General features: G+C 43.2%; 2 protein-coding genes across 2 annotated transcripts in view; both read left to right on the top strand.

The window, feature by feature from the left end:
- LOC146979224 (protein NLRC3-like) overlaps positions 1–21,151 on the top strand; it is a 331,528-nt gene that overhangs the window by 166,417 nt on the left and 143,960 nt on the right. The gene's annotated exons all lie outside the window — the stretch shown is intronic.
- LOC146979230 (uncharacterized) overlaps positions 12,855–21,151 on the top strand; it is a 24,743-nt gene continuing 16,446 nt past the window's right edge. Inside the window, exons 1-3 of the mRNA XM_085788948.1 lie at positions 12,855–13,014; positions 18,297–19,796; positions 19,977–20,038. Coding sequence (XP_085645074.1) covers positions 18,324–19,796; positions 19,977–20,038 — 1,535 coding nt within the window. The 5' untranslated portion in view covers positions 12,855–13,014; positions 18,297–18,323. The remainder of the gene's footprint in view (positions 13,015–18,296; positions 19,797–19,976; positions 20,039–21,151) is intronic.

The following is a 21,151-nucleotide window of genomic DNA, read 5'->3' as shown; positions in this document are numbered from 1 at the left end:
AATTTCCCTCTTAGGGTTAGTTAATAAAGTATTTTCTATTCTATTCTATTCTGTGTTGTAAACTGTTGTCTTGTCTGTAACAACATCTATTGCAGGTCTGCCCATCCTGGGTGAGGGATCCCTCCTCTGCTGCTCACTCTGAGGTTTCTCCTGGTTTTTCCACGTTAAAAGGGTTTTCGTGGGACAGAGGATGTTGTTATGATGGGATGTAAAGCCCTTTGAGACAAACTGTAAAAACGGGCTATGCAAATATAATTGCCTTGCCTTTTCTCGTCAAGGCAAGGCATCTTTGTACAGCCCGTTTTTACCACCAGTTTGTCTCAAAGGGCTTTACATCCCATCATCACAACATCCTCTGTCCTTAGACCCTCACATCCACTGAGGAAAAACTCCATGGAAAACCCTTCATTAACTTAACACTTTTTCCTGATATTGGAGAGATCAGGGAGCTGTTCTTTGTGGGGTTTTTTTCTTTTTCTTTTTACAACCCATCAGCAAACAGGCTGATACTCAGTCTTTAGTTAGTATAGTCAGTATGAGCCTACACTGTTTCTGTATCATATTTGAAGTGTTAAAAAATAATATTTTCTGTTATAACAGACTTCAAATGGAATTTTAAGGATGTGAAATGAAAGTAAATTTTATAAGATCTGTGGCTGCTATACAAACACACTTAGATTCATAATTAAACACTTGAAAAATGTAGCTACCTATTAAGGTAGATTTAGAACAGATCAAAAACGTGGGATTAATTTGTGATTAATTACAAGACAACTATGGAAATTATGTGATTAATCGCAAGTAACATTTTAAATCAATTGACAGAAAGAAAAATATAGTAGTAGTTGTGTATACTCACTTTTTATTAGGTTTCTCCTTGTGTGTGCCTCTGCCTGGTCAGTCTGTGCTGCTTTCTCAAAGACTCTGCCTGTACTCATGTAATATAAAGAGATCAGGCTCTGTTAGCTCCTCCCCTTTAAAAGTCCTCCCAGAAGAGAATGTGATCTGTATGTTAAGTTATGCTGCATCAGTAAAAGTGAAAGTACAGGAGCTACGTTTCCTTGAATCAGTGGAGGCAGAAACAGGACAAAAAGACTAACTGAAGGGGGGGTATAAACCATCATGTCTGGAGTGATCTCTAGTCTAAAGTATTTCTAAGGTGTAGCAGAGTAGATACTTGGACAAACTCCATTGATGGAAGGAGTCATTAGGCTTATCTGATGAGTTTTTTGTTTACAGCTTTGCTGTATGATAGGCAATCATTTCAGGGTATTTTAATGGCCTGGTGAGAGCGGAGGAGTAAGAGGCAGAGTCCAGAAATAATGTTCGGGCTGTTTATCTAGATCTGTGTGTGTGTGTGGTTACTGTAAAACAAAGAACAACAATATTAAAGCAGAAGTCAGTGATCCGGTGGTTTTGGCTAATGCTGCGTTCCAGGCAGGCTTTTGAAACCGTAAATTACAGCTTCAAGTCACAACTTACGACTTTGTAGCGTTCCAGGCAACCCACTCGTGTTTCTCCGACCTGTTTTACCTGTGAAAGTCACTATAACGGCCACTCGTAACTTCCGACCCGTGAACTCGTACCAGATCGAACTGGTACCACTTCACAGGTCGGAAAAACACCAGTTACGGGTTGCCTTGAACGCACCATAACAGCCCTCGTCCCTACGTCACCACATTCAGGCGCATCCAAGGGGGCAGTTGTCGGTCTGAGAAGTGAAGTCACTTTCGCATTCAAAAAGCTGCAATCCCCTCTTCTTCCTCTGGGGGCTGGCTCCAGAAGGGAGCAACTCCAATTGAGCCCCATGTTAAAATAGCCGATTTTACAGCTTAAAAAAAACATATTTACAGCCTGGTACATTTTATTTTTTTGGTCTCAACCGATAGTTTCTACCCCCCACACACTCTGAGGGGGGTGAATTTTTTTTAACTCTACCGTTTTACTATTATTAGGTTTAAAGTTCTGGCCAATTAGGGCGCAGAACCGTTGAGTGACAGGTCCGGAGACCGCTTGCAGTTGTTCTTGGGGTCAGGGTGATGCCATCTTGAGTAGCGATCTGATTCAAGAACGTGTCCCTGAGGTGTTTCCAAACACAATGACTTTATAGTCCAGGCAAAATAGCATTTTCCGACAGACAAATTGTAACAGAATGTGTTTCACCATACATCATTTCTATGAGGTGTCCAGAACAACAAACTAAAAGTCCTAAGAAATCCTAGTTGGGGAAATATGTTTAATTCTCATCAATTCTACTGTATAAAGTCTATGGTGCCAATAAGGCCAGACAACAATACACCCCAATGGGGCTATTGTTTTTTTTTCCTTTACTGCTATCACAATGAAACTTTACACAATGAAAGTACCTATGAAATGTAAAATTTTTTGTATTACAAGTTTCTTTGAAAATGAATTTGAATATGCAAATGAGCCACACACTTATCAAATATGCCCAAAATACACCCGAATGGGCTCATTTTTTTTCCTTTACTCCTACCACAATCACACTTCACACAATAAAAGTATACATTAAAAGTAACATTTCTGTATTTCAAGTTTCTTGGAAAATTAATTTTAAATATGTAAATGAGCTCAACACTAATTGACTTATGGTCAAGAAGCCATAAAGCCGCAAGCAGCAACAGGGGCCAAATAACTAACACATTCATGTCCATTCAATAAGTTCACCTATGCATACAATCTGAAGTCACTTGCCACACTTGACCTATGCATACACACAATTTGATGTCACTTGCCACACTTACCTGGGTCACTAGTTGCTACAAAAAGACTTATATTGAACTTAAGTATTGATTGCACAGTCTTGTCTCCAGTTGCTTTCTAAATCCATTTTTTATTAGCGAACAAGTCTTACCTAATGACTTTCCCCCAAATTTGCAGAGAACAACAGAAGAGAGTCAGAATACATCAAAGTCGTTTCAACGACTGTGTGTGATGTTATGTTAAATATGCTGTTGTGTTCAACAACATATGAGCGGGACTAAGAACTAAGTTATTTGGCCCCTGTTTTTGCTGCTTGCGGCTTTATGGCTTCTTGACCATAACACAATTAGTGTTGAGCTAATTTGCATATTCAAATTCATTTTCCAAGAAACTTTTAATACAAAAAATGTTACTTTTCATGTACCTATACTTTAATTGTGTAAAGTTTCATTGTGGTAGGAGTAAAGGAAAAAACAAAACAAGCCTATTTGGGTGTATTTTGGGCATATTCCATTAGTGTATTGCTCATTTGCATATTCAAATTCATTTTCAAAGAAACTTGTAATACAAAAGATTTTACATTTCATGAATACTTTCATTGTGTAAAGTTTCATTGTGATAGCAGTAAAGGAAAAAAAATAGTTCTATTTTTGGGTCCAGAATGAGCTAGATTGCCTGGACTATAAGTTTTATTTGAATTCAGTAGCAGGAAGTTAGAGGACATCCAGGATTGTATGTCTTTCAGGTCAGTCTAGCAGATTGATGAGGGGGCTTCTGTCATCTGGCTCCATTGACAAGTAGAGTTGAGTATCATCTGCGTAACAGGGAACATTGATGAGTGCTTCCGGAACTCTGTAACACACTCATGACACAAGCCACACATGCTCTCCCTGTGTGATGGCCTAGTGGACAGTCTGAGGACAGAGAACATTCAGGTTGAAGTTTATAATAATGAAATGCACCTATGAGACTGCGCTAGGTCTCTGCTGTATGTCTTGACCACATGTCAGCTGCACAGCTGTAGTAGAGGAAAACTTAGCTTGTGCTCCAGTCATTAAAAACAAAACAAAAACTGTGGTATAATGACTGGGCTCCAATGTATGCGGAAGGACGCTGTACCACTGGTCCTGCTGCATACCTGACGCGGTGTGGCACACCTGTTGCTCAGCAGCATACCTGACGCTCCTATTTTTTTAAACTGGGATAGTTCCACAGCCAACGTAGTGCTACATTCAGCTGAGCCTGAGACCAACATACAATACGTAACACTCAGTACTTTTTTATTATAAATTACTTATTATTATTATATTTTTTGGCTTTTTGCCTCTACCCAACAGCACAGAACAGAAGATATAGGGTTAAGGGTAGGGATAATCCCTGGTTCACACCTGATTTAGCCGATTTACTGCATAATAGAAATCTTGCCTGGGCTAAAGCCAGAAAGACTCAGTCTGAGGCTGATAAACTTATATTTAGGCAACTCAGAAATCGTTTTACCTTTCTTATCAAAAAAGCAAAGTCCAGTTTTTATCTCTCTACAATAACGAAAAATCTAAACGACCCTAAGAAATTTTGGAAAGTGATCAAATCTATCTCAGCCACTGATAATCATAGTGAACTCCCATCCTGTATTGCTAATGACGCTACCACTGTAACTGACAGGGCTACTATACTTGATTGTTTTAATAATCATTTTTCTGCCTCGGGTTCGTTATTTTCTAGGTCTTCTTCCACAATTGCTATGCCTGCCCTTAATCCTGTGTCCTCTGCCCTAGATGTTGGTAACACATCTCTAGGCCATATTTCTGCTGGTCAACCTTCCTTTGTTTTTAGGTTGTTCTCAGTGGAAGAGGTCCGTAGAGCTCTTCTCTCTCTTGACATTACTAAATCTGCAGGCCCAGATCACCTGGAACCATATTTTTTAAAGCTTGCAGCTGATTTTATTGCCAAGCCTCTTCAATATCTGTTTAACCTGTCTATCACTACGAATTGTATTCCTGAAATTTGGAAAGTTGCTTACGTCCTTCCCCTTTTGAAAGGGGGGACCCTACTTGTTTAAATAATTATCGACCTATCTCCAAGTTGTCCATCCTGTCGAAGGTCCTTGAAGGTCTAGTAAATGACCAGTTGAAGGATTTCCTTCATACTTACAACATTCTCTCTCCATATCAATCCGGCTTCAGGAAACAACACAGCACAATTACGGCCACCCTCAAACTCACCAATGACATAATAGACTGGCTGGATCATAAGAAATTTTGCACAGCTCTTTTTGTTGACCTTTCTAAGGCCTTCGACACAGTCGATCATTCTATTCTGAAGCGACGACTGCTCGACATAGGTTTATCTGAGCAGGCCGTTGGTTGGTTTGATAATTATTTGTCTAATAGAAAACAATGTGTTCACTTTGAAGGCAGTTCATCCAATTTGCTAAATGTTTCTACCGGTGTGCCTCAGGGCTCAGTTCTGGGACCAATTTTGTTTGTTATTTATGTAAATACATTGGGCAGAAACATTCCAAATGCCAAATTTCATTTTTATGCTGATGACACGGTTATCTATTGTTGTGGCTCCACTCTTGCTGAGGCCCTTGGCAACTTACAGATTGCTTTTAACCTTGTGGAAAGTCAGCTCATTGAGCTAAGACTTGTCTTAAACGCTGTCAAAACTAAACTGATGATATTTTCTAATGGCAGGGAAGTACCTGTGTCTCCTCCCAGCATTTTGTCATTACAAGGTTGTGAGATTGAACTTCTGACCTGTTACAAGTATCTCGGCATTTTAATCGATGATCGGCTTTCTTTTAAACCACATGTAGAAAACCTGGTAAAAAAATTAAGACTGAAACTGGGATTCTTTTTCCGTCACAGATCTTGTTTTTCTTTTTCTACCAGGAAAAAGTTGGTTGCTGCCACTTTCCTCCCTGTACTTGATTATGGGGACCTCTTGTATATGTATGCCCCTGCAAATTGTCTGCGCTCTCTGGACACCGTGTATCATGGTGCCTTAAGGTTTGTCACTGGATGTAAAGCCCTCACTCACCACTGCACTTTATATGCCCGAGTTGAGTGGCCATCTCTGGCAGCACGCCGCCTTATACATTGGCATATTTTTATTTATAAAGTCATTTTGGGTCTGCTCCCCCTCTATTTATGTAACTATCTCTCCAAATCTCAAAGCAATTACCGCCTACGTTCAAATGAGTTTTATTTATTAAACGTGCCCAAAGTTAACACTGAACTTGGTAAGCACTGTTTTAAGTATGCTGCACCTGCTGCTTGGAATGCACTGCAGAAAACTCTAAAGCTAAAGGAGCTGATCAACCTTGGATCTTTGAAAACTCGTGTGAGAGAAATTGGAGCAGCTTCATATCGCACTTGTTCTTGTTTTAATGTGAATCCGAACTTTTAGTCCTGTTGCTTTTATCTTGTATTGTATTTTATCTGTGTGTTGTGTGATTTCTGTGTTATGTATGTGTAATAACTTTTCTGCTGCTGTCTTGGCCAGGCTTCCCTTGAAAAAGAGGCCATTGTGTCTCAATGGGACCGACCTGGTTAAATAAAGGCAAAAAAAAAAAAAAAATAGTGAGATTGACAGGAAAAGGGGAGGCAGAGAGAGGGGGACACGCAGGAAAGGTCTGCCCGATGGGGAGCATACATCAGTCCGACTGCCCATAAGTCCGACAGCTCATTTCTCCGACTACCCATTCTACAGTGTTAAGGTTAGGTTTAGGGTAAGGTTAAGGGTTAGGGCTACTTAAGTCGGATAAATGGAAGGTCGGACTAATGGACGCAAAAATAAAGAAATGTATGGTCGGAGAAATGGGTAGTCGGACGGATGTCATGGGCCCTGCCTGACGCGGGACCCGAACCGGGGTGCCACCGCGCCACGCACCGCCCAGACACTCAGTACATTTACATGACACTTGAGAAAACCTAATTATTGCCTTATCCGACTATAACTGGACAACTGAGTTCATGTAAACGCGTTAGTCCAACTAATATCGGAGTTCCCCAACTCCGATTCAGACACCCAGATAATGCGATTGGAATTGGACTTTCTCCAGCATGTATACGCCTTAATCAGAGTTTAACTGGACAACGCATATGCTCATGCTCCACACACCCCGCACTGGTGTAACACCCCAGAATAGAAACATCCAAGAAAGCCGGTGGCAGAAGCTATGCAACAGAGGAGGGATCCCTCACCCAGGACAGACTGTGCTGCCCCTTTAAAGGTGTACAGAAATGGCCGTTTGTCCTGTTTGTCGCACCGAGTTGTCACGAGCTGCAACACGAGTTTACCCGAGTGAGGAAAACAAATTCGATTGGTCGTTATCGAGCGGGTGGGATATTCAAAGCTTGGGCCGAGACCGAGCTCAGTGTGTGTGTGCGTTGGGGGAGCTGGTCAGCTCGATGGGAGGACTGGGTGGCAGACTGGTCCATGGGAAGGAAGGGGAGGCCGGTCTAACAGCAGGGGAAGGGGAGGGAGGGAGGGGGCGATGCAGGCGGCGGCTGGTGCAGAGAGATGGAGCTCCGGTGGATCTGCGGAAACACAGAGAGAGTGAGAGACACCAAGGCCAAACTACAAAGTACAACAGTAATTTACAGTTCTTTTTTTCTCATGTCGGGCCCCCCCCCCCCCCCCCCCCCCCCCCCTTAAAAACTATGGCACCCCCCAAGGGGAGGGGCGCCCCACAGTTTGAAGAACACTGTTTTAGGAAATTAATTTGTTGGGTGCTACCCTGTATAAAATCACAAAATCCAACTCAACAGACTTGAAAATATAGAAATTGACACCAAGATCAATAAAATAAAATAAAAACTACACACCTTAAAGCAGAAGTAGCGATCCGGTGGTTTTGGCTAATGCTGCGTTCCAGGCAGGCTTTTGAAACCGTAAATTACAGCTTCAAGTCACGACTTACGACTTTGTAGCGTTCCAGGCAACCCACTCGTGTTTCTCCGACCTGTTTTACCTGTGAAAGTCACTATAACGGCCACTCGTAACTTCCGACCCGTGAACTCGTACCAGATCGAACTGGTACGAGTTCACAGGTCGGAAAAACACGAGTTACGGGTTGCCTTGAACGCACCATAACAGCCCTCGTCCCTACGTCACCACATTCAGGCGCATCCAAGGGGGCAGTTGTCGGTCTGAGAAGTGAAGTCACTTTCGCATTCAAAAAGCTGCAATCCCCTCTTCTTCCTCTGGGGGCTGGCTCCAGAAGGGAGCAACTCCAATTGAGCCCCATGTTAAAATAGCCGATTTTACAGCTTAAAAAAAACATATTTACAGCCTGGTACATTTTATTTTTTTGGTCTCAACCGATAGTTTCTACCCCCCACACACTCTGAGGGGGGTGAATTTTTTTTAACTCTACCGTTTTACTATTATTAGGTTTAAAGTTCTGGCCAATTAGGGCGCAGAACCGTTGAGTGACAGGTCCGGAGACCGCTTGCAGTTGTTCTTGGGGTCAGGGTGATGCCATCTTGAGTAGCGATCTGATTCAAGAACGTGTCCCTGAGGTGTTTCCAAACACAATGACTTTATAGTCCAGGCAAAATAGCATTTTCCGACAGACAAATTGTAACAGAATGTGTTTCACCATACATCATTTCTAAGAGGTGTCCAGAACAACAAACTAAAAGTCCTAAGAAATCCTAGTTGGGGAAATATGTTTAATTCTCATCAATTCTACTGTATAAAGTCTATGGTGCCAATAAGGCCAGACAACAATACACCCCAATGGGGCTATTGTTTTTTTTCCTTTACTGCTATCACAATGAAACTTTACACAATGAAAGTATCTATGAAATGTAAAATTTTTTGTATTACAAGTTTCTTTGAAAATGAATTTGAATATGCAAATGAGCCACACACTTATCAAATATGCCCAAAATACACCCGAATGGGCTCATTTTTTTTCCTTTACTCCTACCACAATCACACTTCACACAATAAAAGTATACATTAAAAGTAACATTTCTGTATTTCAAGTTTCTTGGAAAATTAATTTTAAATATGTAAATGAGCTCAACACTAATTGACTTATGGTCAAGAAGCCATAAAGCCGCAAGCAGCAACAGGGGCCAAATAACTAACACATTCATGTCCATTCAATAAGTTCACCTATGCATACAATCTGAAGTCACTTGCCACACTTGACCTATGCATACACACAATTTGATGTCACTTGCCACACTTACCTGGGTCACTAGTTGCTACAAAAAGACTTATATTGAACTTAAGTATTGATTGCACAGTCTTGTCTCCAGTTGCTTTCTAAATCCATTTTTTATTAGCGAACAAGTCTTACCTAATGACTTTCCCCCAAATTTGCAGAGAACAACAGAAGAGAGTCAGAATACATCAAAGTCGTTTCAACGACTGTGTGTGATGTTATGTTAAATATGCTGTTGTGTTCAACAACATATGAGCGGGACTAAGAACTAAGTTATTTGGCCCCTGTTTTTGCTGCTTGCGGCTTTATGGCTTCTTGACCATAACACAATTAGTGTTGAGCTAATTTGCATATTCAAATTCATTTTCCAAGAAACTTTTAATACAAAAAATGTTACTTTTCATGTACCTATACTTTAATTGTGTAAAGTTTCATTGTGGTAGGAGTAAAGGAAAAAACAAAACAAGCCTATTTGGGTGTATTTTGGGCATATTCCATTAGTGTATTGCTCATTTGCATATTCAAATTCATTTTCAAAGAAACTTGTAATACAAAAGATTTTACATTTCATGAATACTTTCATTGTGTAAAGTTTCATTGTGATAGCAGTAAAGGAAAAAAAATAGTTCTATTTTTGGGTCCAGAATGAGCTAGATTGCCTGGACTATAAGTTTTATTTGAATTCAGTAGCAGGAAGTTAGAGGACATCCAGGATTGTATGTCTTTCAGGTCAGTCTAGCAGATTGATGAGGGGGCTTCTGTCATCTGGCTCCATTGACAAGTAGAGTTGAGTATCATCTGCGTAACAGGGAACATTGATGAGTGCTTCCGGAACTCTGTAACACACTCATGACACAAGCCACACATGCTCTCCCTGTGTGATGGCCTAGTGGACAGTCTGAGGACAGAGAACATTCAGGTTGAAGTTTATAATAATGAAATGCACCTATGAGACTGCGCTAGGTCTCTGCTGTATGTCTTGACCACATGTCAGCTGCACAGCTGTAGTAGAGGAAAACTTAGCTTGTGCTCCAGTCATTAAAAACAAAACAAAAACTGTGGTATAATGACTGGGCTCCAATGTATGCGGAAGGACGCTGTACCACTGGTCCTGCTGCATACCTGACGCGGTGTGGCACACCTGTTGCTCAGCAGCATACCTGACGCTCCTATTTTTTTAAACTGGGATAGTTCCACAGCCAACGTAGTGCTACATTCAGCTGAGCCTGAGACCAACATACAATACGTAACACTCAGTACTTTTTTATTATAAATTACTTATTATTATTATATTTTTTGGCTTTTTGCCTCTACCCAACAGCACATAGTGAGATTGACAGGAAAAGGGGAGGCAGAGAGAGGGGGACACGCAGGAAAGGTCTGCCCGATGGGGAGCATACATCAGTACGACTGCCCATAAGTCCGACAGCTCATTTCTCCGACTACCCATTCTACAGTGTTAAGGTTAGGTTTAGGGTAAGGTTAAGGGTTAGGGCTACTTAAGTCGGATAAATGGAAGGTCGGACTAATGGACGCAAAAATAAAGAAATGTATGGTCGGAGAAATGGGTAGTCGGACGGATGTCATGGGCCCTGCCTGACGCGGGACCCGAACCGGGGTGCCACCGCGCCACGCACCGCCCAGACACTCAGTACATTTACATGACACTTGAGAAAACCTAATTATTGCCTTATCCGACTATAACTGGACAACTGAGTTCATGTAAACGCGTTAGTCCAACTAATATCGGAGTTCCCCAACTCCGATTCAGACACCCAGATAATGCGATTGGAATTGGACTTTCTCCAGCATGTATACGCCTTAATCAGAGTTTAACTGGACAACGCATATGCTCATGCTCCACACACCCCGCACTGGTGTAACACCCCAGAATAGAAACATCCAAGAAAGCCGGTGGCAGAAGCTATGTTACAGCTTTCTTGTCTGCCTCTGGAAATCACCATGACCTCGAGTGTGCACCTGATCTGCACAATAAGTAACCCGCACATTACATATGAGATGAACAAAGCTGTACAGCTGTAGTAGAGGAAAACTTAGCTTGTGCTCCAGTCATTAAAAAAAAAAAACTGTATCAAACTGTGACTGGGCTAAAATGTATGCGGAAGGACGCTGTACCACTGGTCCTGCTGCATACCTGACGTGGTCCGGCACACCTGTTGCTCAGCAGCATACCTGACGCTCCTATTTTTTAAAACTGGGATAGTTCCACAGCCAACGTAGTGCGTGACAAATAACACCAGAGCATACTCGCAGCGTGCGTGTAACAAAATCGCATTTGATCATATTGTTATATAATTAATATAATTGCAAATGCAATTAATCATTAAGCCCTTTGTGCAGGTGACACTTCACTCATCTTTTAATCTTTAGGCAAGGCCAGGCAAGGCAATTTTATTAGTATAGCCCGTTTTCACCACCAGTTTGTCTCAAAGGGCTTTACATCCCATCATAACAACATCCTCTGTCCTTAGACCCTCACATCCACTGAGGAAAAACTCCATGGAAAACCCTTTTAACAGGGAAAAATCGGACAAAGCTCAGGGTGAGCAACAGAGGAGGGATCCCTCACCCAGGACAGACTGTGCTGCCCCTTTAAAGGTGTACAGAAATGGCCGTTTGTCCTGTTTGTCGCACCGAGTTGTCACGAGCTGCAACACGAGTTTACCCGAGTGAGGAAAACAAATTCGATTGGTCGTTATCGAGCGGGCGGGATATTCAAAGCTTGGGCCGAGACCGAGCTCAGTGTGTGTGTGCGTTGGGGGAGCTGGTCAGCTCGATGGGAGGGCTGGGTGGCAGACTGGTCCATGGGAAGGAAGGGGAGGCCGGTCTAACAGCAGGGGAAGGGGTGGGAGGGGGGGCGATGCAGGCGGCGGCTGGTGCAGAGAGATGGAGCTCCGGTGGATCTGTGGAAACACAGAGAGAGTGAGAGACACCAAGGCCAAACTACAAAGTACAACAGTACTTTACAGTTCTTTTTTTCTCATGTCGTGCCCCCCCCCCCCCCCCCCTTAAAAACTATGGCACCCCCCAAGGGGAGGGGCGCCCCACAGTTTGAAGAACACTGTTTTAGGAAATTAATTTGTTGGGTGCTACCCTGTATAAAATCACAAAATCCAACTCAACAGACTTGAAAATATAGAAATTGACACCAAGATCAATAAAATAAAATAAAAACTACACACCTTAAAGCAGAAGTAGCGATCCGGTGGTTTTGGCTAATGCTGCGTTCCAGGCAGGCTTTTGAAACCGTAAATTACAGCTTCAAGTCACAACTTACGACTTTGTAGCGTTCCAGGCAACCCACTCGTGTTTCTCCGACCTGTTTTACCTGTGAAAGTCACTATAACGGCCACTCGTAACTTCTGACCCGTGAACTCGTACCAGATCGAACTGGTACAACTTCACAGGTCGGAAAAACAGGAGTTACGAGTTGCCTTGAACGCACCATAACGTCTTGTCAGCCGATGGAGTTAGCAGCCCCCGCCCTCGTCATGGATCTATTGGTCCTCGTCCCTACGTCACCACATTCAGGCGCATCCCTTGGCTGCACACACAGAGAGGACTGCCCCTTTATGCCGTTCTCTCTCCTCATTGGATAAAGGTTGTAGGATACAAGGAAAGTTTTCTCCTGGGCTCAGAGCAGAGCAGAGTGACTGACAGACCCGTGTTTCAGACCAAACACTCTATAGAAGTGATTGCTGTCGGAAGATACAACTATTTAAGACTTAGATTAACACAAAAATATCACTTACTTCTGCTTTAACTTTATTGAAAAAGGTTGTACATACAAACAGCTGTACACAGAGCAGCATGTGGTTTGTTGAGTTCCAGTTCCTCGCGCTCACCAGCAGGCGGCGGTGACGTGTCATTACAGCCGCTTCTACACCGGAAGTAGAAGAGGAAGAGGAGCAGTGTTAGCTGTTAGCTGTTAGCTGTTAGCTTGTTTCCAGCAGCTCCTCTGTGTTTTCTCTCCTTCAACAAACGTTTTCTTTTTTGTTATTGATGTAGTTTTGTCTCTTGTGAACTTCTCTGTTTTCACCACGAGGTCACGTGTCTGACCGGAAGCGGCTGCTGTTTGTTTTGAGGTGAGTTCGGTGCTAACAGGAGAAGCTAACAGCTGTTAGCTAACGCTGAGCTAATGTTGCTAACGCTGTTTTAACCGTTATTATTATTATTATTATTATTATTAACGGTTTAACCGGAAGTTGTGATCAAACATCGGTGATCGATGAAGCTCTGACTTTGTGTTATTGATCTCTGTGTTGTTGGTTTGTACTTTTCACATAAAGTTTGATAAATAGAGATATAAACTGTTCACACTGACATCAGCTCGTCAGGTAATAATCATTATCTTTTTTTATTGATTAATATTAATCTTATCGATACGTTACTGAGTTGATCGGTTTAATTATCTGTGCTGTTCAATAAGTTCACTGTGATTTAAAACAAAGGTGTTGGACTGTTGTGCTCAATTTATTATGATATTTATGATATGAATAAATATAAAGTTGGATGGACACATTAATGTGGGGTTATGGGGCTGTAACCCTCATCAAATCCAGCCAATAATAATCATATAGGCTAATTGCAGTGAACAATAATATCTAAAAGCTGGTATGAAGAAGAATCGTTTTACTGATTTAATTTAATTAGTGAAAAAGAAACCAAAAGTCACATACACTGCTCAAAAAAATAAAGGGAACACTTAAAGGGGAACTAATGGTGCGTTCCAGGCAGGCTTTTTAACCCGTAAGTCACGACTTCAAGTCACCAGTTACGAGTTTGTAGCGTTCCAGGCAAGTTACGAGTTACGAACTGGGAACTGGGAGTAGATCGATCTAGTACGAGTTCACAGGTGGGAAGTTACGAGTTTGACTGTACGTTCTAACGGGTAACCATAGGAACAGGTCGGAAAAATACGAGTTACGGGTTGCCTGGAACGCACCATAAACCCCTCAGTTTTGGATGACGTGCTCTAAGCTTGAAATTCAAAAAATGCCTTGATTATGGGCGGGACTCCAGGAGCACTCTCCGATCCCCCCTCCCCCCTCCCCCCTGCGCCCCATTCACACCCGCGAAATCACACAAAAGAGAAAAAAAAGTAATAAACACACATCGACACTTCTGCTAGCGCTAACGAGCTACTAACGAGCTACTCTAACAGCACTAGTAGCGTGGACACTACTAGGAGAGGACGCCAGAGCCGTGACACAGCATCTACAGCTGATCCGCCGGCTCGTTAGCTCGTTAACGGCTCGTTAGCGCCGGCCGCACTAACGATTCCCATCCAGGCAGCTGTTAGCAGCCGTTAGCCGCAGCAGAGCAGCTAGAGTGCCTAGCAACCGTTAGCGGCAGGCAGCAGCCGGTGCTGATTGGCCGGGGAGCTGGTGGCCGGTGACGAAAGCTGCCTCCAAAACGTCATCTGCCTCCATCTCAGCCAATAGAAAAATTCGATTGTAATAGCCGTGTTTCAACCCATAGAGGGCAGTCACTCTACATTTTTACTACAAAATACACCAAATTGAAATATTTTGACTAAAATGTCAAAAGTTGGACCAGAATCAACTGACAACACTACCTTATACCCAAATACATTTGTTTTCAGCAGAAAAAAGTGGTTTAGGGGTTTAGTTCCTCTTTAAACAACACATCTTAGATCTCAATTAATGAAATATTGCAGTTTAAAATCGTTATTCAATATATAGTAGAGTGTGTTGAGAACAAAATAACATAAAAATGATCAACGTAAATCAAAATGATCATCCTAGGTTGATTTCACACAGGTCTGGTGTGATATTTGGAGTTACAATGTGTTGTTTAAGTGTTCCCTTTATTTTTTTGAGCAGTGTATTTACTTACGTGACAACATGAATCTGGTTGATACTAGTTTGTTAGAGGAGGAGCCACAGAGTAAATATATGACGGTATAATAAATAATAATACATTTTATTTATAACACGCTTTTACAAGTGCTCAAAGAGCTTACAGAACACAATAAAATATAAAACAATGTGGAATAACTCACAATTAAGATAGCCTACATAAACAATGTGAAAGGTTTAAAAAGACATTAAAAAAAGAAAGATTTAAAAAAAAATCAGATTTAACTGATCAGCTTTTATCTTTGAATCAAATCTGGTCTTTACGTTTCATTGGTCTTTTATTGGCGTTATGATAAATTGATTAATAAACATTAGTTTTGTCAGAATAAACGTGTTAATTGATGAACAACAAAATAAAATATATGACTGAAACACCTTTTACTACTGTTTCTGAAAAGCCCAAGTAAATAAAAGTATAAAGTAAATTAGTCTCGTCCTTTTATCAAAGTTTTTTTGCTTAAAAATATCCTTATATGGGCAGAGATCGCAAGTTATGTCCTTGCTTAAACAATTAATCAAAGCTAATGAGTTTCTATTGATCAACCAGCTGATCAATCGATGCGATCGAAAACCTGCAGCTCTATTATTAAATGAAGGTGAGTTCAAACTAGTGGTTTAAAACTTACAGAGTTGAATAATGACTGAGATAATAATACATTTGTTGGTTTGTTTCTTATTTTTTGAAATACAAACCGTATACAATGACCAGTACACAGAAAGAACAGAAAGTAACAGATGGACCAGTGGTAAAGTACATTAAATAAAAAGGTTGCAAAAGGAACAGAAATGTAAATGTAAGTAACTTAAAGGGATACGCCAACATTTTTTTAAATGTGTTTTGCCTCACTCCCGAGTCCATGACCAGCAGATCGACACCATCCTTTCCACTGTGCGTGCAGTAACAAGGGAGATAGAGCCGTATCGCTGTAATTAGCTTAGCTCAAACACTGGAAGTGTATAGGTAGTGTTAGCCTGCCTCCACCTAAAGTCGCTAATTAGCTTAGCTCAAACGCTGGAAGTGTATAAGGTAAGGCATCTTGAGCGGTCAAATGCCGCTAACGGGACGAGATTGGTCAAAACGGAGGGTTCAAGCAAAGACGCTTTATTTTGGTTCAAGCTAGCTACATCGAGGGTAGGTTAGCTTCCTGTTTCAAAGTAAAAGCACAAATTCTGTCCTCATGGTTTTCTGTATGTAAAGGGCAACGGGTGTTTTATTTTGTGAAAGTAACCGGAAGTGCGTTGGTCACAACAGCTAGCTTGAGTAGCGCCGAATTCGTCCCAACAAAATTGTAAACAGCTGGTATTTAGACAAATTAACGACACACTGCTGATCTAAACGGCTACTTTCTCACCTAAACATGTTTGAAATGTGGATAAAGTGATATATTTACAGAGTTTAGGTGGAGGCAGGCTAACACTACCCATACACTTCCAGTGTTTGAGCTAAGCTAATTAGTGACTTTAGGTGGAGGCAGGCTAACACTACCTATACACTTCCAGTGTTTGAGCTAAGCTAATTAGTGACTTTAGGTGGAGGCAGGCTAACACTACCTATACACTTCCAGTGTTTGAGCTAAGCTAATTAGTGACTTTAGGTGGAGGCAGGCTAACACTACCTATACACTTCCAGTGTTTGAGCTAAGCTAATTAGAGACTTTAGGTGGAGGCAGGCTAACACTACCTATACACTTCCAGTGTTTGAGCTAAGCTAATTAGTGACTTTAGGTGGAGGCAGGCTAACACTACCCATACACTTCCAGTGTTTGAGCTAAGCTAATTAGTGACTTTAGGTGGAGGCAGGCTAACGCTACCTATACACTTCCAGTGTTTGAGCTAAGCTAATTAGTGACTTTAGGTGGAGGCAGGCTAACACTACCCATACACTTCCAGTGTTTGAGCTAAGCTAATTAGTGACTTTAGGTGGAGGCAGGCTAACACTACCTATACACTTCCAGTGTTTGAGCTAAGCTAATTAGTGACTTTAGGTGGAGGCAGGCTAACACTACCTATACACTTCCAGTGTTTGAGCTAAGCTAATTAGTGACTTTAGGTGGAGGCAGGCTAACACTACCTATACACCACTTTGCCGAGAACAACGCTGGGTGTCGCCATGACACTCCATTCATTACATTTTAGATTAACGTTAGCTGGGCTAACCGTTAGCTGTTAGACGTTAGCAGTGTCTTAAATAACTAGATAAACAGCCCATGAAAAAAATATTTTTTCCAGCAGATATCCTAGTTCCAACATGACTGAGCTAACTGGAGTAGTTTCATGTCATGTCCCACAACGGGAGGGTTTTAACAGCTGACGTCCTGCTGTTAGCTTAGCTACCGCCGTTAGCTTAGCTGTCAGCAGCAGTGAAGCTAATGGCTACAATAGCCATGACTAGTTGCAGAGGCATGCACACAGAGGTGGTGGTGTTTGTTCGGTAATTCGTTTTATAGACTTGACAAACATCAGATTAGTCAGGGCGGTTTTGGCAGCCCAGAGCCCCCACATTTGGTGCCTACACCGGTGGCTAGCGCTACCAGTTAGCCGCTCGCTAGAATGCTACTACGGGGTTGAAAACCGACTTCCGTTGTGGTGTGACGCAATGGATCATGGGAAAATAAAGTGGTGGATACACTTCCAGTGTTTGAGCTAAGCTAATTAGCGACTTTAGGTGGAGGCAGGCTAACACTACCCATACACTTCCAGCGTTTGAGCTAAGCTAATTACGGCGATACGGCTCTATCTCCCTTGTTACTGCACACACAGTGGAAAGGATGGTGTCTATCTGCTGGTCATGGACTCAGGAGTGAGGCAAGACACGAAAAAAAAAATGTCGGCGTATCCCTTTAACAATAATGCTCCATTTCTTTTTGGGAAAAAAACAACAAAACAAGGGGTTTTCTTATTTAATTTACTTTGATTAATAAAGAATAGAAACAGTGCCCATCATTATTTAGGCCTAATATGTGAACAAGAAGAACAACTGTTTCCTGATCTGAGTCATAAAAATAACTATTAGTATTATGTCCTTTTTAAAGTTTTGCAGGTAATATTTATTATGGGATACCTCCTTAACCTTATTTATAATTAAAAATGTATGGGGGAGCATCCAAGCTTTTTTTCTTCCAATCAATCAATGTTATTGGTGAAGCGACTCAGCGACTTGAATGACGATGACTTTTGACTTTTCTTCAGCTCTGATTAATAAATGGAGGTGAGTTCAAAGCGGTTGAAAGTTGAATAACGACTGAAAAATAATAATAATAATGCTGCAGCTGTGACGTCCTTCCTCCTCTTCAACTTCATCTTCTTCATCTTTTCTTGTTATTTAGAGTCTTGAGCCGTTGTTGCTCGTCAGCGTTGAGACGTGTGTGTTTGTCTCAGGACGCCGCGTCTCGTTAACGCCTCGTTAACGTCTCGTTAACGTCTCTTTAACGTCTCGTTAACGTCTCTTTAACGTCCTGTCTTCCCCGACACCTTCTTGTCTGCAGGACGTTTCTCCACAGCTTCATCTCATCATGGCTCAGCGCCCGTTCCCGTACAGACGGACGCCGTCTGACGCCGACCTTCGACCGGACAACGGCTCCTCCTCCTCCTCCTCCTCGTCGGACCGCCGGGAAGCTCGCCACGTCGCGCCGCCGCAGCACCACGACCTCAGAGGTCCGTCGTCGTGGTCGCAGGACGGCGGCGCTCTGAGCATCCTGAGCAGCTGCGGCCTCGAGCCCAGCGACCTGTCTCTGCTGGCCGAGCTGCCCGAGGACGTCCTCACGCTCGAGTCGCTGCCGCAGGTGCTGCAGCACATCAAGGGGAAGAGAGGGACCGTCAAGCCCCACGCCACTTCATCATCTTCATCCTCTTATCCCCCCAGCTCCAGCCAGCGAGCAGCGTCTAGCTCCGCCCACAGAGCATCATCTAGCTCCGCCTACCAAGCAGAGTCTAGCTCCGCCTACCAAGCAGAGTCTAGCTCCGCCTACCAAGCATCATCTAGCTCCGCCTACCAAGCAGAGTCTAGCTCCGCCTACCAAGCATCGTCTAGCTCCGCCTACCAAACAGAGTCTAGCTCCGCCTACCAAACAGCGTCTAACTCCGCCTACCAAGCATCATCTAGCCACTCAACGTCTAGTCCCGCCCACAGAGCATCATCTAGCTCCGCCCACAGAGCATCATCTAGCCCCGCCCCCAGAGCATCGTCTAGCCCCGCCTATCAAGCAGCGTCTAGCCACTCAGCGTCTAACTCCGCCTACCAAGCATCATCTAGCCACTCAGCATCTAGCTCCGCCCACAGAGCATCATCTAGCTCCGCCTACCAAGCAGAGTCTAGCCCCGCCCACAGAGCATCATCTCGCCACTTGGCGTCTAGCTCCGCCCACAGAGCAGCGTCTAGCTTCTCTGCAGCCTCGGACTGGGACCAGCTGCGCAGCCAGCCGGTCCAGTACCCGCTGGACCAGATCACTCCCAGTTATCTTCCATCGGACCCGGTCCCAGCGGTCCCGGTCCCGGTCCCAGCGGTCCAGACCCGTTGGGGGACGACCAGAACCAGCAGCTCTGTCAGAGCCGAACCGACGCCATCATCAGCATCATCATTCGCTTCTTCCTCTTCATCATCCATGTACGCGGTGGACTTCCACCACAGACTAGGACCCCCTGAGTACGGTAAGACCAGCGGAGCCTCTGGTCCTGGTCCTGGTTCTGGTTCTGGTTCTGGTTCCGTTCAGGACCGAGCCGCTTTCAGGTCGACTGGAGCCGGACAAAGAACTCGTCCTTCCCGTTTCTCTGAGCCGGGAGGATCAGCTGATCACAGGTTGGCTCCTCCTGCTCCTCCTCCTAGGGCGGCCAGCTCCTCCTTCTCCTCCTCCTTCACCTCCTCCTCCTCCTCCTCCTCCTCCTCCTCGATGCCGTCGTCCAAAGCAGCTCTGGACTTCCACGGGACGTGTCCTCAGGTGTTCCCGTACTCGTGCTCTCTGTGTGATATCACTGTGCTGTCGGAGAAGGTAAGTTCAGCCGAGCTCCTCGACCTTCTCTCTGCAGAGTCAGATGGTGGTGGGGGGGTGGAGGGGGGGGAGGGAAAGGGGGCGGGGTCATTATGATGAGGCTACTTCTCCTCGGAGCGTTGGCGTGGAGGCGGAGCTTAACGACACCGACTCATGTGTGTGTTGTGTTTTGTGTTTCAGGTTTGGACCCAACACATCAACGGCACCCAGCATGCAGACGGACAGCTACAGCTGCTGCAGCAGTAAGTCATGTCCTCATGTCCTTAATGTGTCCTCATGCTGTCTTTACTCTGTCTTTACTCTGTCTTTACTCTGTCTTTACTGTCCTTAATGTGTCTTCGCTGTGTCTTTACTGTCCCCATGTCCTCACTGTGTCCTCACTAGGGGTTAGTCAGTGTCCAAATTTTGACACTGTTACATTGTTGCACCAAAATGTCCACCAAAAGGAATACCAAACTAGAGCCGCAACAATTAATCGATTAATCGAACAATAATCGATTATTAAATGAATCGTCAACTATTTTGATAATCTAATTATCAGTTTGAGTAGTTTTTTTAAAGAAAAAAAGTCCAAATTCTCTGATTCCAGCTTCTTAAATGTGAATATTTCTGGTTTCTTTGTTCCTTTATGACAATAAACTGAGTCTCTCTTCGGTTTGTGGACAAAACAAGACGTTTGAGGACGTAATCTGGTGGTTTGAGAAACACTGATTGATATTTTTAAACATCTTTTTAAACATTTTATCGACCAAACAACTAATCGATTAATTGTTTAAATAATCAACAGATTAATCGATAATGAAAATAATCATTAGTTGAAGCCCTATGCCAAACACCACGTAAGAATATTGAAACAATAACAAAAACATGTACTAGAAAATTTCCTAGCATTCATTTTGAGAGGGCCACGGAGGCTCAGAGGTTACCACGGCAACTTGAGGTGGTTGCCAATGACGATAGGGGCCCCCCAGGCTGAGGCAGACAGAAATAGCGGGAAAAAGAGTGATTTTCTGCTTCTGCACTGGTCTCACATTTGGGCTTATTCTGACAAAACGGTAGCTCCCATCAGAAAAAGAAGCAGACCATGGTCGTCGTAAGGACTTCCTGAACGATTTGATGTGATTTTGGTGTTTCTACGGTAAATATTTTGGAAACCTTTGCGAGTTAGAAACAGGGGTCCGTTCTGCTTCTCTCAGTTTATCTTTGTATTAGAGTCAATGAGGAGCAGAGACAGACGTGGCCGCACTCAGAGGCTCACAGTTTAAATTCAGCAAGTCTCTCTGCTTTGTTGAATACATTTTTAAAGAGAGAACAAGTTTGTCTACAACTGTGGAAAAAATCATGTGTGTAGAGTG

Source organism: Trachurus japonicus, chromosome 10 (assembly GCF_045865225.1).
Source record: "Trachurus japonicus isolate A0001 chromosome 10, Traja_1.0".
Taxonomy (NCBI): Eukaryota; Metazoa; Chordata; class Actinopteri; order Carangiformes; family Carangidae; genus Trachurus; species Trachurus japonicus.
This window is presented reverse-complemented; position numbering and strand designations above follow the sequence as displayed.